This window comes from Pleurodeles waltl, chromosome 3_1 (assembly GCF_031143425.1).
Source record: "Pleurodeles waltl isolate 20211129_DDA chromosome 3_1, aPleWal1.hap1.20221129, whole genome shotgun sequence".
Classification (NCBI taxonomy): Eukaryota; Metazoa; Chordata; class Amphibia; order Caudata; family Salamandridae; genus Pleurodeles; species Pleurodeles waltl.
The window spans coordinates 978,771,886-978,786,939 of NC_090440.1; the positions used below are offsets into that span (position 1 = coordinate 978,771,886).

Below are 15,054 nucleotides of genomic sequence, written 5' to 3' on the forward strand. Positions count from 1 at the left end.
AGGCAGACACCATTGGCTCGCTGTTGGATTCTGGACTAAAAGTGTAGTCCAAAAATGGTTTGCGCTCCCTAAGTTCCACTGCATCACTCGGCATTGGCATTCATTAATAATGAAATGACAACAGTCCACTTACAAGCTGTGCAGAACACCGGCTTTGGGGCGTTGCTGACCGAACGTTTGACTCGGTCTCCAGGAAGTGACATTGCAAGCGGCTGCTGCCAGACTTCCGTCACCAGGAAGTAACGCAATGACGATGTCGGAAGCCGAGCGGCTGCTGGCCGCAATGGCGGAAGTAGAAGATCCGAAGATGAAGCAGCTCAGCGCCGCTCCTGAACCTGCTCGCGGCCGATACCCCCACTGCGTAGTGTGGACGCCCATCCCGCTGCTGACGTGAGCACGTGGGACAGAGGACGCATGGGAGGGTCTGGTATTGGAGGGGTCGGGGCAGGTAGTGCAATGGGTCATTTAATGTGCCAGGGTTATAGACCGGTGTCGGGCTACCTTTAGTGGCGTCGCCAGAAGGGATACGTGATACAATTATGCTACAAGGCAGGGGGTACCAACTGATGGCATGTACACCTTAAATCACATTAATTGGGAAGAAAGTTAGTCAGATGCTCTTGGGGGGGGGGGGATGCTGCACTGGAGTCATAAGACCCAACTACAGGTGCTGCTTATTACAGATAGTGGCACGTTTGGAGGCGGGTTGGCGTGTTATAGGAAGAACAGAGGGCTCTACATACCACTGATTCTGGGGAGGATCCTTAAGGTGGGGTTTGTGGATGACAGAGAGGTCCTAATATGTTCGGGGAAAGGGCATGTGGCACTTACGAGTGTTACGTGTACCCCTAGCGAAGAATTTGATTAAAAATGTATCTGCATCATGGGCGCTACTGCTTGGTATGTGCCTAACGTTTTAGTGGTTTCTGTCTTTTGAAATGCTGGTATTGGGTGTATATAATGGACGCGTTGGCACGGGTGAAGAGTTTTATGGGTAGACACGCGCACTTATAAGGTTTGGGCAAGTGACTAGCAGAGGAATCACACGAGGTTCTGACACCGAAGGTATGTGCCCTTTAAGACGAGAAGACCTAGAGCTATCACGTTTCCCAGGTCCACCTGTGAGTAACACACCCAGTCCAGGCCTTTCTTTGCATTCTGATATTTCTAAGTACACGGTATAGGTGCGTTACGTTAAATCATGTAAAAAAAAAACAGAACCACACTAGTGCATGGCTGTTTGTTTCACGCAGGTTGTACATGTGTAGATTTTGTAATTGCAAACAAAGTATCAAATGCATGGCTACGCTGAGTGCATATATCGCAGCATCAACAATCTCAAAAAGTGTTGCCCATACCTTCCCACTTACACACGGGCCAACATCAGTATATAACAGTTCATATGGAACTCATGAACTTAGTCAGATTAATGTGTGACTCCTCAAAATGTACTACTAGAGTTCTTATAACTCTGCTAATTTGTTTTGCACATTTAGCTTAATGGCATGCCGTTTAGCGTTAGTGCGTGATTATTAATGTTTAGTTTATTCAAACCAAAAATGAATATTAATGCTAGTGATTGAGTGTAATTGAATAAATGCAACTGCAAGTACCAAAACGCAAAAAACCTCCATATCTGTTTTGTGTTTTAGTTCAGTTCGTGACTAAACAGCTCACGTTTAAGTGTACTCTTTGCCTTCTGGTTCCTGTAGTCCAGTTAAAAACAAAAAAAAGTAAAAGTCCCAGAATGCTGAGAAAAATTATGGATTTGAGCAGCTAGTCCTGTATTGCCCTGGGGAATGTAACATGACTGGAAATCTAAATTGGATGATCCCAGGCCTGGGAACTTCCAGTGTGAGAGATGAAGGGTCTGGGAGGGAACGTGTTTTGCCTAGGGGGCGAGGCTCATGTACCTGGAAGGCTGCAAAATGTAATGTATCTTTACCATGCAAAGCCTGCAGAGACGAGCTGGCATCCCACTCTGTATGCGGTTTCCAGCTTGCCGTGTGTTCACCGTTTTCCCTCACAGGGTGACCGTGGGAAATTGTCGATATTGTGTGACATGGTGGCAGGACTCAAATCAATTGAGGCATGGAAATGTGAAACGTGAGCGTTTTGCTGGTAAAATGTGGCTAAAAGTGGGGGATCTGAGAGGCTGTCACATTTTAGAGAAATGCAGATACTTTGATCACAGAGAGGTATAGGGAGTTAAAAACACTAAGGTTTTTAACCAGTAGTTATGCTGTATTCAGGAACGTTGTCACTGGGGAAACAGGAGTGCCACGTGGGATGAAGATGCTGTTACTTGGATTTGTAAGAAGTTTGTAACTATAGGGGATTGAAGGGAGTGTATGTTTTTATAGTACAACTAGTCAGTAGTGATTGTAAATGAATTAAAGAGATTTGAATTCTCAATTGACTGGACTTGTGCCGAATTTATTTTTTGAAGGAGAAATGCTGTATGTGAGGACATGGGGTAAATTATATGGTGTGGTTGTGCAACCTCACTGTATAATACACTTAAACCCTTTTGGGTCCTCAGATTTCGTTTGTCACCCCTTCAGCTCAACCCTGGGTAACTGTGGTTCTTAGCAGCAAGACTTACACAAAGGAACAAGGGTAAAGCATTTAAATGACGCCAGATCAATTGAAGAAGAAATCAGCAAGACTCCAAAGAATCCGGCGAAGGGTTCTGGAAATATAGAATTAACAACGAATGGTAAATCGGATTACTTCACTCAAATGCAAACAAGTATTGGCAAATTCAACAAATTTGACAAACTTGTTTTTGCCAGAAAGTTTGGCTAGTTGGAATGCTGTCACTTAGTCCCTTTAGATGACCAACTGTAATAGGAAGCTAGTTAGGGGGACCAGCAAAGCCCTCAGAGACTGTTACCTCAGTAGATGAAACAGTGTTCAGTCAGTTCCAGGCATTTTTATCTGTTGCAAGGCTTTCCTATGGAAGTGGTCCTGATGCAAAGGATGAAGGATGCTAATAGTGCTCAAAGGATGCTGTGGATTCAATGCGGTTGAACAAGATCTTGCTGCGACTTCTTCTCGGTCCACAAAGGGGGTGAGGCAGTCCTGGTCACAGGGTCGATATCCCTTGAAGTCCTCTCGGTACTGGCAGAAGTCAAGTTGCCACTGAACTACTGCCTGCCCAGTATCGCATTCACATGCCTATCCTTTCTTGGGTCAATAACTCTTCCCTGGGGTCACTAATGCACCTCAATGACAATCCAGGGCTCAGCGAACTCGGGTGCAACTTTGTGTTTTGGAACTTGGACGACGGCAGTGGTTGACGTCCGTTTAAAGACTTTGGGCTACCAACATGCCCCTGCAGCCTTCTCAGCTGTTGTGTCCCTGGGCTGTGAACAGCAGGTCAGCTCACTGATCCTTGGAGTCTGTTGGCTTGGGTTGAGCCTCGAGCAGGGTACAGCAGGCACAGCCCCTGTCCTTTGCTAGCCACCACGTTAAATAGGTGCACTCCACACCGTTGCAACCTCTTTGCTGGTTCCACAGTGCAGCAGGGCAGTTTTTTCAGCAGACTTTTTTCTAGTTCTGTCAAGATCTGACTTTGGTGTACCCTACTTGCTCTAAGAAAATGCAGTCAGGGCAGGATGCGGTTGGTAGTCAATTGGCTATCAGGTTTCCTCTCACCCGATGACCACTTCCTGCGAATTGTGGCATCTGGGAATCCCAGGGAGCACCATTCTGCCCACTCTCAATATGGCAGGACCCCACTCCATAGCCCAACCCAGAAGTGTGGTGACCAAGGGGGGTTACCTGTCCCTGGAAAAACAGATTGGTGACTGGTTTCCCCTATTGTGTCCCAAGTGCTAGCCTGTCAGATCAGTAAAGCAGCCCTTATTCCAAGTTTTACCCATTTGCCCTTCAAAGTCGGCTTCTTCTTTAAAGTTTGCCTTTAGGGCTAACACCCTTGTGGCTTCCTGCAGAAGGAAGGTGACACAACTTCGTCTAGAGCAGGCCCCTTATTTTATCCTTGCTCTTGACTCTTGTGAGTCATTAGCACGTGTCCCCAGGAGGACAGAGAGCTTTCTTGGCTACAGGACTTCTTGTGTAACCAGTATGGGCACAGGGGGCTGAAGGCAACAAAGTGGCAACTTTGCTAATTTTGCACACTGCAACTTGTTAGGTTAATTTTGACCTGAGAATCAGGTCAGGCTTAATGTAACGAGTTGTTTGATATCTTGGATGACTCACTTTAGCCACACCATTCCAGAGTTAGCACAGCTCAGGGGTCAGTGTGTAACTCTGCACTTGCCAATTGGGCGACCAAGCTTTTCTGTAGTAACAACAACCGTTTACCAAGTTTACTTCCAGAACATGTAAAGACTTGTTCTGTCAATGAGATTTGTTGCACCTTGTCTTAGGACTGGCTAGGCCTGCCATAAGGGTACATTATACATATACCGGAGGGGTGGGGGATGGGGGGGAGGGGGGAGTCTGGCTTTGCCATTGCTTTAAATGGCAAAGTCGGACCAACAGTTAATCTGCTCGTCCAGCTGGGAGTCTCGTTTTACTCTTGTCCCACCCAGGGTGGTGCAGTCAGTGCTGTCATCCCTGAAGGGACACTCTACTTTACATGCCCTGGGTACCATTATCTAGTGGCTCATAAGTACGCTAACTCAGCCAATTGAGTCGAGACCAATTCGACATATCAGTTTAAGTGTAAGGGCACAGACAGAGGTCTGGCTAGTAGGCCTCAGTGCACCCCGAGTCAAAAAAACATAGCAGCATCTATCCAACAACTTGGGGGTGACCATACAAAAATAGGCATTTCCTTACACTTTAGATAGCAGCAAGCTATACAAATCTTAAATATGTACAGAGAAATGGATTGGAGTGCACAGTGGGAGTGTGCCACTAAGGAGGTATGTTGGTTTGGTGACATGGCAGGCATAAGGGTCCTGTAACATTGAAAAAGGAGGGACCGGTGACACTGGGCAGATATGAGAGATCTCTGAAATTGAATAGGTATGAAATTGCAATGCCTGGGCATTATGTAGGCAATTATACTTGAGTAGGAATAAAGTTTGCTTGTTCCTTTTAAGCCATTTCCCTTTCCATCTTAGAGCTCGTGCTCTAAAGCACCCTGTAACATGTATGTTTTCAACATGTTTAAAATGAGGCATAGGATGTTCTAATTAGCAACTTTGCAGGGGTGGGCAAACAATTGGAAGATTGAGTTAATGTACTGTTGGCAGACTTTTAACCTTGTTATGCTCCAAGAAATATGAAATTTGCGAATCTTCATTACTACACCAAGTAATACAATTGCCCTAATTTTTGTACACATCCCAACAATCTACAAAAGCAAGCACCCAGCTAAGATCATTAATAGTCTATGTATAAGGAAAGGGATTAGAGTGTTGGTGCTCTAATTAATATTAAAGAGGGTCATTAGGTGGGGCCTGGACTGTCTGAGACTCAGAGACGTATTCCAAGACCATATAAATAACAACTGCACACTTCAGATTTTTAAAATTATCAACCTTGTAGGTTTATTAAAAAATATTGTCATTACTGAAAGTAGAAGGTAGTTAATTAATTTAAACAAGTAGAATAATCATAGGTATCAATATAGATAAACAAAAAACTGACAGAGTCCATCTCTGAAGCAAATTCAAAAGATCCCTGACTCACTTCCGAAATAAAAAGTCTTATATAATGTTTTGGGGACAGAAAACACACACATTTTCATAGCCTGCCATTTCGTAGAGGGGTTGAATTAAAATGTTTCATTCATGACACCCGTTCAATCTACTAGTTGGTACAACTCCGCTAGTAAACTCCTACTTCCTAAGGCATCTTAATACTTAAAGCTGTACATAGGTAAATAGAGGGGATGAAATCATACATTTTGAAACACAGGAATACAATAGTTTGTTCAGCTACAGCCTAGCTCGACTAAGTAACCTTGAAACGTATCACGGAAACATCTTCCCTCTGGAGAGAACAAAAATATTTTATAATTGTATTATGTCATGCCGTTGTTGATGCTGTGTTTTCTTTGATTCACTGAAATACAGGGAGTGCAGAATTATTAGGCAAATGAGTATTTTGACCACATCATCCTCTTTATGCATGTTGTCTTACTCCAAGCTGTATAGGCTCGAAAGCCTACTACCAATTAAGCATATTAGGTGATGTGCATCTCTGTAATGAGAAGGGGTGTGGTCTAATGACATCAACACCCTATATCAGGTGTGCATAATTATTAGGCAACTTCCTTTCCTTTGGCAAAATGGGTCAAAAGAAGGACTTGACAGGCTCAGAAAAGTCAAAAATAGTGAGATATCATGCAGAGGGATGCAGCACTCTTAAAATTGCAAAGCTTCTGAAGCGTGATCATCGAACAATCAAGCGTTTCATTCAAAATAGTCAACAGGGTCGCAAGAAGCGTGTGGAAAAATCAAGGCGCAAAATAACTGCCCATGAACTGAGAAAAGTCAAGCGTGCAGCTGCCACGATGCCACTTGCCACCAGTTTGGCCATATTTCAGAGCTGCAACATCACTGGAGTGCCCAAAAGCACAAGGTGTGCAATACTCAGAGACATGGCCAAGGTAAGAAAGGCTGAAAGACGACCACCACTGAACAAGACACACAAGCTGAAACGTCAAGACTGGGCCAAGAAATATCTCAAGACTGATTTTTCTAAGGTTTTATGGACTGATGAAATGAGAGTGAGTCTTGATGGGCCAGATGGATGGGCCTGTGGCTGGATTGGTAAAGGGCAGAGAGCTCCAGTCCGACTCAGACGCCAGCAAGGTGGAGGTGGAGTACTGGTTTGGGCTGGTATCATCAAAGATGAGCTTGTGGGGCCTTTTCGGGTTGAGGATGGAGTCAAGCTCAACTCCCAGTCCTACTGCCAGTTCCTGGAAGACACCTTCTTCAAGCAGTGGTACAGGAAGAAGTCTGCATCCTTCAAGAAAAACATGATTTTCATGCAGGACAATGCTCCATCACACGCGTCCAAGTACTCCACAGCGTGGCTGGCAAGAAAGGGTATAAAAGAAGGAAATCTAATGACATGGCCTCCTTGTTCACCTGATCTGAACCCCATTGAGAACCTGTGGTCCATCATCAAATGTGAGATTTACAAGGAGGGAAAACAGTACACCTCTCTGAACAGTGTCTGGGAGGCTGTGGTTGCTGCTGCACGCAATGTTGATGGTGAACAGATCAAAACACTGACAGAATCCATGGATGGCAGGCTTTTGAGTGTCCTTGCAAAGAAAGGTGGCTATATTGGTCACTGATTTGTTTTTGTTTTGTTTTTGAATGTCAGAAATGTATATTTGTGAATGTTGAGATGTTATATTGGTTTCACTGGTAATAATAAATAATTGAAATGGGTATATATTTGTTTTTTGTTAAGTTGCCTAATAATTATGCACAGTAATAGTCACCTGCACACACAGATATCCCCCTAACATAGCTAAAACTAAAAACAAACTAAAAACTACTTCCAAAAATATTCAGCTTTGATATTAATGAGTTTTTTGGGTTCATTGAGAACATGGTTGTTGTTCAATAATAAAATTAATCCTCAAAAATACAACTTGCCTAATAATTCTGCACTCCCTGTAGAGGAAAACACATGGAATGCTTATACTCCTAAAATAAACATACCCTTTTCTGCAGCATTTCATGAATGATTGTCCCTGAGGCCTGGTGTGGCCTGGTTATACTAACTGGAGCATGCCTAACCTTATCATTATTTTAAAACTTGTTTACAAGAATGAAAAAAGATTATGCAGCAACTCTTTGGCTCGGATGAAGTAATTTCCTGGCTTCATCACCCCTTTCATCTCATATGAGAATCTTTTCCAGGTAGAGAAGATGCAGAACTAAAATGAGGCAGCTACCCACCTCGACCATATAACCACAGTCCTTAAAGAACATTGTCAACTTATGGTGCTTCACCTGTTACACTCAACAAGAATTTCGCGGCCCCCTGAACTTGGCCTCATTTTGCACTCTGAGTTTTAGAGGGTATTCAAGACTTGGCACTTTGCACACATTGTTTGCCTGCTTTGTAATGTCTAAGAAAGCTTTTTTTCCATTTCAGATTTTCAGGCCAAAGCATGATCATCATTCTGTACCTCTTTTTTTCACTATTACAGCTCTCAACACTTTCCTTCAGCTCTATTAACTATAAAACTGCCATTACTGTTCTATATTCTCCACTCACTGCCACCGGCTGATGTGTTAAAATCTTGTAGGGTGGCTGTAGCTAGTAGGGAGGGTGGGTGGAAGTGGGCTGCCACTCTTTTCCCTTCCACACAGAGCACCCAAACCACCATCCATCTCCTACCATTTTGTCAGAGACTGCAGAGAGCAACCTCAAAATCCTCTGTTTAACTTCTCCACAGGTTCTTCAGAACCTCAACTTTCATTCTCCGTGTGTTCAGCTGTGCGGCTCCTGAATTCCTCTGCCTCCCATGTTGCCTTCTCTGTCAACTCTTGCCTCTCGCCCAGCTCTCCTAATTGCACCTCTGCAAATAGTACAGTCTTTTCCACTTTCGATCTCTTCTGAATTTTTTTTTTGTCTTTGTTCCTGTGCTTTCACTGGCAGTTTGATAGCCCTAGTGTTGTCTCAGATGCACTTTGTAAGTTTTCATCAGCTTCAGTAATGAACCCCATCCCCTCAGTTCCCCAATTAATTGTCCTTCACCATCAGGCTTGCCTCATTCTGCCATTACCCATTGTGTTGCGAAGAAGAGTGGGGTTTAACTTAGTCCTCCCTACTGCCTCTTTGGAATTTTATCCCTGCCTCAGTGGTTTCTTAGCAGGCAGAAGTAGCCTAGATTGAGTAGTGTCACCGCAGTAATAGGGTTAAGTATTAATCTCGCAGCAAGTAGTGAGCCAAGTGGTAAATTGGGTTTTAGCAGCTGTGGTGTCCTGCCATCTTGGGCCCTCTCCATGTAAATTCTCTCCCCCACCCATCACTTTGGGATGTGCCACATTGTTCTCCAGAGCTGTATGGTACCCCTGGTGTTCACTTTTGATGCAGCAGAACTTACCTGGAATGCCTCTCTGCAGCTTGGTTATGTTCTTGAAGTATCTCTGCCCTCCTCTTTTTGCCCCAGAACTACCTGAGCTTACCATCTAATTGAAGAGAACCGGGCTCACCACCATTGGAACATTGTGGGTCAAAACACTTTATGTGTATTGAAGAAAGGAAGGTGTCCCCATGTTGCTTTGCCCCTCCGCTTGGAGGATCATCTTTAGTCTGTTTGGTACCATTATGGTCCAAAACATCTCAGTATTCATTCCACCTGGAATTTCTTATACGCGTAATCAGTTGTTTCTAATGAAAACACACACATAGTCACCCAGTGCATTTTATTATAAAGATTGAGGAGTGTTTATTTGCAAATGTGCATTAACTCAAGATAATCAAAATATTCTCATTCCTCCATATTGCAGGTTATTGTCCAGTATAATTAACAGATATTTAAAATCTGAGAATAACTGTGTTTCAGAGCTCTTCAAATCTGGACGTCTAATTCTTGCATCTCCCCTATATAAGCACCTGTTGACGTCTTCGCTTATGGTCCTTGTTTCCCTTTCTGTTTTTTAAAGCCACTGTCATATCTGTTCCCCAAGTACCCGCTTGTGTATTTCCAGTTTCCTTGTTTACTAATTTGTCCATTCATCATGCCGTCTTAATCGTTTGTTTCTTACATCACTTGTTCAATTTCAGAAAAATCACTTTCAGTTCCATCTAAGATTGGAATTTAGTTAAACTACCATATCAGTATTGGCTGAGAAAGACTCAATTTTTTATTTTACAAAATTATGTTAGTACTGAGTGGGAAGAAACTTGATGGGCAAAAGTGTGAACAAATATTCCTTGGAATTATTCATTTTTGGTAACTGTTACGCATACATGTGGCCTCCGTACTTTTGGGAGAATTTATGGTCATTATTTCATATTTCTGTTTTCTTCACTAAAGTACAAAGTCAAGACTTCAACAGCACCGTCATGTTGAAAATAGAAACTGTGACCGATGGCAAGTACGTAGATCATGCATTTTGTTTGGGTATTCGGTTGGTAATCTCAACCGTGCCTATCACTCGTCCTCTAATAACACTTATTCCACCCTCAGGTTAAGTTGTGTGGAATTTGTACTGTAGTGCCATATCTGGGGTAATTATAGACTATGGTATTGTGCAGTATTGTCTGCCCGTCTAGTTTCGAATTGTATTAGGGAGTACATTTTGAAACTCATGTTAATGAATGCAGTGTAAGAACGAGTTCAACTCTGCTTCCAAGGCAAGCATAACATCTTCCATTATAGTAAATTGTAGGAGCGTGTATTGTTAATAAAAAAAATTGCAAGAAAGTATGCTGTCTTGTAATTTTAGATCTTGTGATTAATGCAAAATGCATAATTTTTGTTTGTACAGGATAGTAGTTTACTCAGTTTGTTTCGTTTAATTGTACATAAAATTAGGGTCGACACTAAGGCTCACTTAATATTTTGCGATTGAACTGATTAATAAGTAAGTAATGACTCCCCGAACGGTGACTATGATTAATTTTAGATCTATGCTTTGTGAGCTGGGGGCTCTATGGGGACACTGACCCTTCCTTTATTTTGAACGTAAGTATATATATTAAATAACACACTGAAAACCTATGAAGAGTGGTTTGTATAGTACAACGTTTTTAGCTAAGTCAGCCATGTATATTAACTTGGTGTGTGTATATATATATATATATATATATATATATATATATATATATATATATATATATATTACAAAATATTTGGAGGCCTTTCCATGCAGGCAGCAGCATTGCAAATGTGCCACACACAATCTCATAGCACGGTGGCACGAATAGGACAAGCTGCCCTTGTGCACACAGAATATGTTTAGAGCAGGCAGCAGCAATTTAAGCTTCTCTCATGCCTACCTTACATCATTCGGCCATTAGCATTGTATGATTCATAGTACATTCTTGAGGGGTAGCAGCAGTACAAGCTCCCCATACACAGCAGATACCACCTGAATATCAGTAGTGTAAGGTTCCATTGCACATACAGAAAAGGTACAGGTCTGGCAGCTACAATACAAGCTATTTTTCCTCAAAGTAAGAATAAGTGCACACAGAGAGCTTACACTCCTGGCCCTTACCGATGGGTAAGCCTTCTATCCAGCTGTTAGAATTGGGGTCTCTAGTTCGCAGAGGTATCACCCATGTCCAAGTGGGGACAACAATCCTAGTCAGGATAAGTCACACACCAAATTATCCTGTGCCCACCCTCTGGTAGCTTGGCATGAGCATTCAGGCTTAACTTAGAAGGCAATGTGTAAAGTGTTTGTGAAATAAATCATACAGTAACACAGTGAAAACACCACAAAAATACACCACAAAGGTTTAGAAAAATATAGGATATTTATCTGGTTAAAGTAAGGTCAAAAAGATAAAGATTCAGTAAGCACAAGTTGAGATATCACTTTTGCAAGATTAAAAAGAGTTTTAAATCTTAGAAATCGACAGTTGTCTCTTGTTTACACAAAGAGCCTGGTTTGTGTAAAAAATAACATGCACGGAGACCGTTGAGGAGGAGATGTGTGGAGAAAATAGGGTGTGTGTCAGATTTTCCGACGCGGCACAGACGATGCGTTGTTTCTTTCCATGCTGAAAGGGGATTTGCGTTGTTTTTCGGCGCACAGTCTTGGTCCCTCACTTCGATGCGGGGAAATCCTGGGTGTGCTGGAAGAAGTCAGAGGCATTGCGTTGATCTGGTGTGGTGATGAGTCAAATTTTCAGTCACGCAGCAAGCTCTGTGTTGATTTTCCACCCGGGGAATTGATTGCGTCACTCCGGTTCGGCTCTGCATCGATCCGGTAGAGCTGTGCGTCAAATTCCCAGTTGTAAGGTAGGCGCTGCATCGAATCTTCACTCTGGAAGTCGGCCTGCATCATTTCAGCTTGGCTGTGCAGTGATTTATTGGTCGCAAAACGGCTGTGCGTCATTTCCTGCAGGCTGTGCATTGATTTTCGTCGCACAAGGAGTGTCCTGAAGAGATTAAGTCTTTTTGGCCCTTAGACTTCAGAAAACAGGAGGTAAGCTCAATCCAGGCCCTTGGAGAGCACTTCTCAGCAACATCAGAGGGCAGCAGGGCAGCAGTCCTTCTCAGCAAAGCAGTCCAGATGAGTCCTTTGGGTAACCAGGCAGTTCCTCTTGACAGGTTGCAGGTTCAGGTCCAGAAGTGTCTGAGTTGGTGGGGTCAGGGGACCCAGTTCAGACTCCCAAAAATGCCTTTTAAAGTTTGGGAGACTTCAAAAAGTGGATTTGAAGTTCACAAGTTCCTCTTTCAGTACAGGTCTGCCTGCCAGGGGTGTAGTAGGGGGTTTGGCAGTCCATTGTGTGAGGGTAGGCCACTAGCCTTTGAAACGTAAGTGTCGGGCCCTCCACCCTTCCAGCCCAGGAAGACCCATTCAGTATGCAGATGAGTGACTGAGTGTCCTGTGTTTGTGATTGTCTGGGTGAAATGCACAAGGGAGCTGTCAACCAGCCCAGACTTTGATTGAAGACAGACTGCAAGGCACATAAGGATTTTAAATGCAGAGAAATGCTCACTTTCTAAAAGTGGCATTTCTAAAATAGTAATATAAAATCCAACCTCACAAATAAGTAGGATTTTTCTATTACCATTCTGGCATACTAAATATGACCCGATTACCACTTTCTGATCAAAATCTACCACTCAAACAGTATATGAGGGTGGTCCTAATGCTATCCTGTAAAAGGAGTAGGCCTTACAGTAGTTGAAAACGAATTTAGGAGTTTTCCACTACCAGGACATATAAAGAAAGCGCATTTACATGTCCTGCCTTTTACTTACATAGCACCCTGCCCTATGGGTTACCTAGGGCCTGTCTTAGGGGTGACTGATATGTGTGAAAAGGGGAGTTTAGGGCTTGGCAAGTACTTTTAAATGCCAAATCGAAGTGGCAGTGAAACTGCACACACAGGCCTTGCAATGGCAGGCCTGGGACATGGGTAATGGACGACTAATGTGGATGGCACAACCTGTGCAGCAGGCCTACTAGTAGCATTCAATGTACAGGCCTTAGGCACATGTAGTGCACTTTAATAGGGACTTACAAGTATATCAAATATGCCAATTGGTAATGAACCAATGTTACCATGTTACAGGGAGAAAGCATATGCACTTTAGCACTGGTTAGCAGTGGTAAATGTGCAGAGTCCGAAAACCAGCTAAAACCGTGTCAGAAAGTGGAGGGAGGCAGACAAAAAGTTGGGGGATGACCACCCTATTGCTGCCATGCACAGCAGTGGAATGTACCACAGAAGGTAAGTGGTGTCCAGTAACACCTTCTGCCTTAGTGAATTTAGTAATCATCTGCCAGGATTTGTTCACGTCCACTGGGCTCTTCAGGCATCCTCAGGTCATGGTGTACCTCATTTAAAGTAGCATCCATGTGGTCGACATAGTCTGATCGGCCATCTCAGCCAATGACTCCTATCCTTTGTAATTACTGGGCAAAGGATGTTCTCACAGAAATAACTGATTGTAGTCTCAAATAACCTTCTGTCTTTGTAGATTATGATCAGGTGCTCATAGTAATGCAATGGAAAAGAGACTCCAACTGTTAAAATTTCTGCTGCATTCCAGGAAATGATGGTAGTCATTCATGAAACTCCTGTTGCTTCACATTATCACTGTATTTCAGTAAATGCCTGAGTTTGCGTATACAGCAGTGGGAAGAGTGGCAGAAGCATTCTTTTGGCGATGAAGGAGCATGGATAAATAATGGTTATGGCTAGCGTCAGTGACTGCTGCTACCACAAATGCCTGGAGTACGCAGGGGGGGGGGGGTATAGTAAATAAAATAAAAAGACTTACCTGCTGCTGCTGGCCCTCTATGTTCCTCTGCTCCCGCCACCTCGGTCCTTCTCTTTATGCTCTCCTCCCCACCCAATCTAGACTTTTCTCTCATGCTGTTACCCAGCAAAAGACAAGCACTAGGATTGGTCTGAGCGAACAGAAATGCCCCTTAGTTAGAGAGTGGGAGCCTGTGCTGGTTCTCCACCCGGCTGTGAAACACAGCTCTGGTAGAGAGAAATAAGTGTGCATGTCTGTTTGGCTGGCCTAAGACGGACGGCCAAACTGACATGCGTACTTAGAGTGCACCTACCACTCCTCCTTCCGCTGCTGGCACACAGGATGCTGGCCCCGCCCTAGACTCTGCAAACTGGCAGTGATTAAGCAGGAAAATAAAATGATAATAAAATATTTTTTTATCATTTTATTTGTCTGCTGCCTTTCTGCAGTGGGGCGACACTCCTTTGCTATAACGGAGGGGCCGCCCCTGGTTAGCGTGTTTTCACGGAATTTGTGTAAAGGTCCAGTGTTTGTTACCTGCAACTTCAATTAAGTGTTCACTCATCTGGACAACTGTGAAAAAGGTAATCCTGTGAGTTCCTTTTTATAACATACATCACTCTCTCATACTTAAGATAAAACTGAAGCTATTGAATGGGCCCTTCATTAGAAGACCTCAGAAATCCCTCTTCTTACTGGAATAATAGAGTCCTCAGTTCTGATGGGGATTGACCAAACACCCATGATACACATGCACTTAAAGTTAACATCTTTAGCTCTACTTTTAGCCAATTGACTCTTCCTGCTTGTGAAGGCATAATATTGGTTTCCTAGCCACAATGCTAACTTGACTTCACATTCTGTGCTATCTGGAGTTTGTTCCACAATTCATTACATAATCTAGTCTTGCATTTGTCAGGGTTCTCACTGGTGAGGGTGTCAAAGGATTATGCCTAGTCTGTATGGATAGAAAAATATTCTTAACAGTCGGATTTCATATTCAGATAAATACCTAATCATAGGCATTCTTTAACTTTTTGCACTGGGATTATTATTGACCAAAAAGAGGAGCAGGCTTTTAGAGCTCTGTTCAAGACTTTGGCCCTTGTCACCATCCAGCTGTAACATGCTGTTATTTAACAAAGCCTCAAATTTGC

The 15,054-nt window shown here is 43.2% G+C and overlaps 1 protein-coding gene across 2 annotated transcripts in view; it reads left to right on the top strand.

The window, feature by feature from the left end:
- Positions 1-214: 214 nt before the first annotated feature.
- TMEM222 (transmembrane protein 222) overlaps positions 215-15,054 on the top strand; it is a 49,601-nt gene continuing 34,761 nt past the window's right edge. Inside the window, exons 1-2 of one of the 2 annotated variants that reach the window (XM_069224091.1) lie at positions 255-390; positions 9,989-10,049. In XM_069224091.1, the coding sequence (XP_069080192.1) occupies positions 10,018-10,049 (32 nt within the window). In that variant the 5' untranslated portion in view covers positions 255-390; positions 9,989-10,017. Of the gene's footprint in view, positions 391-9,988; positions 10,050-15,054 lie in introns of both variants that reach the window. The other variant, XM_069224090.1, reaches the window with a different exon arrangement.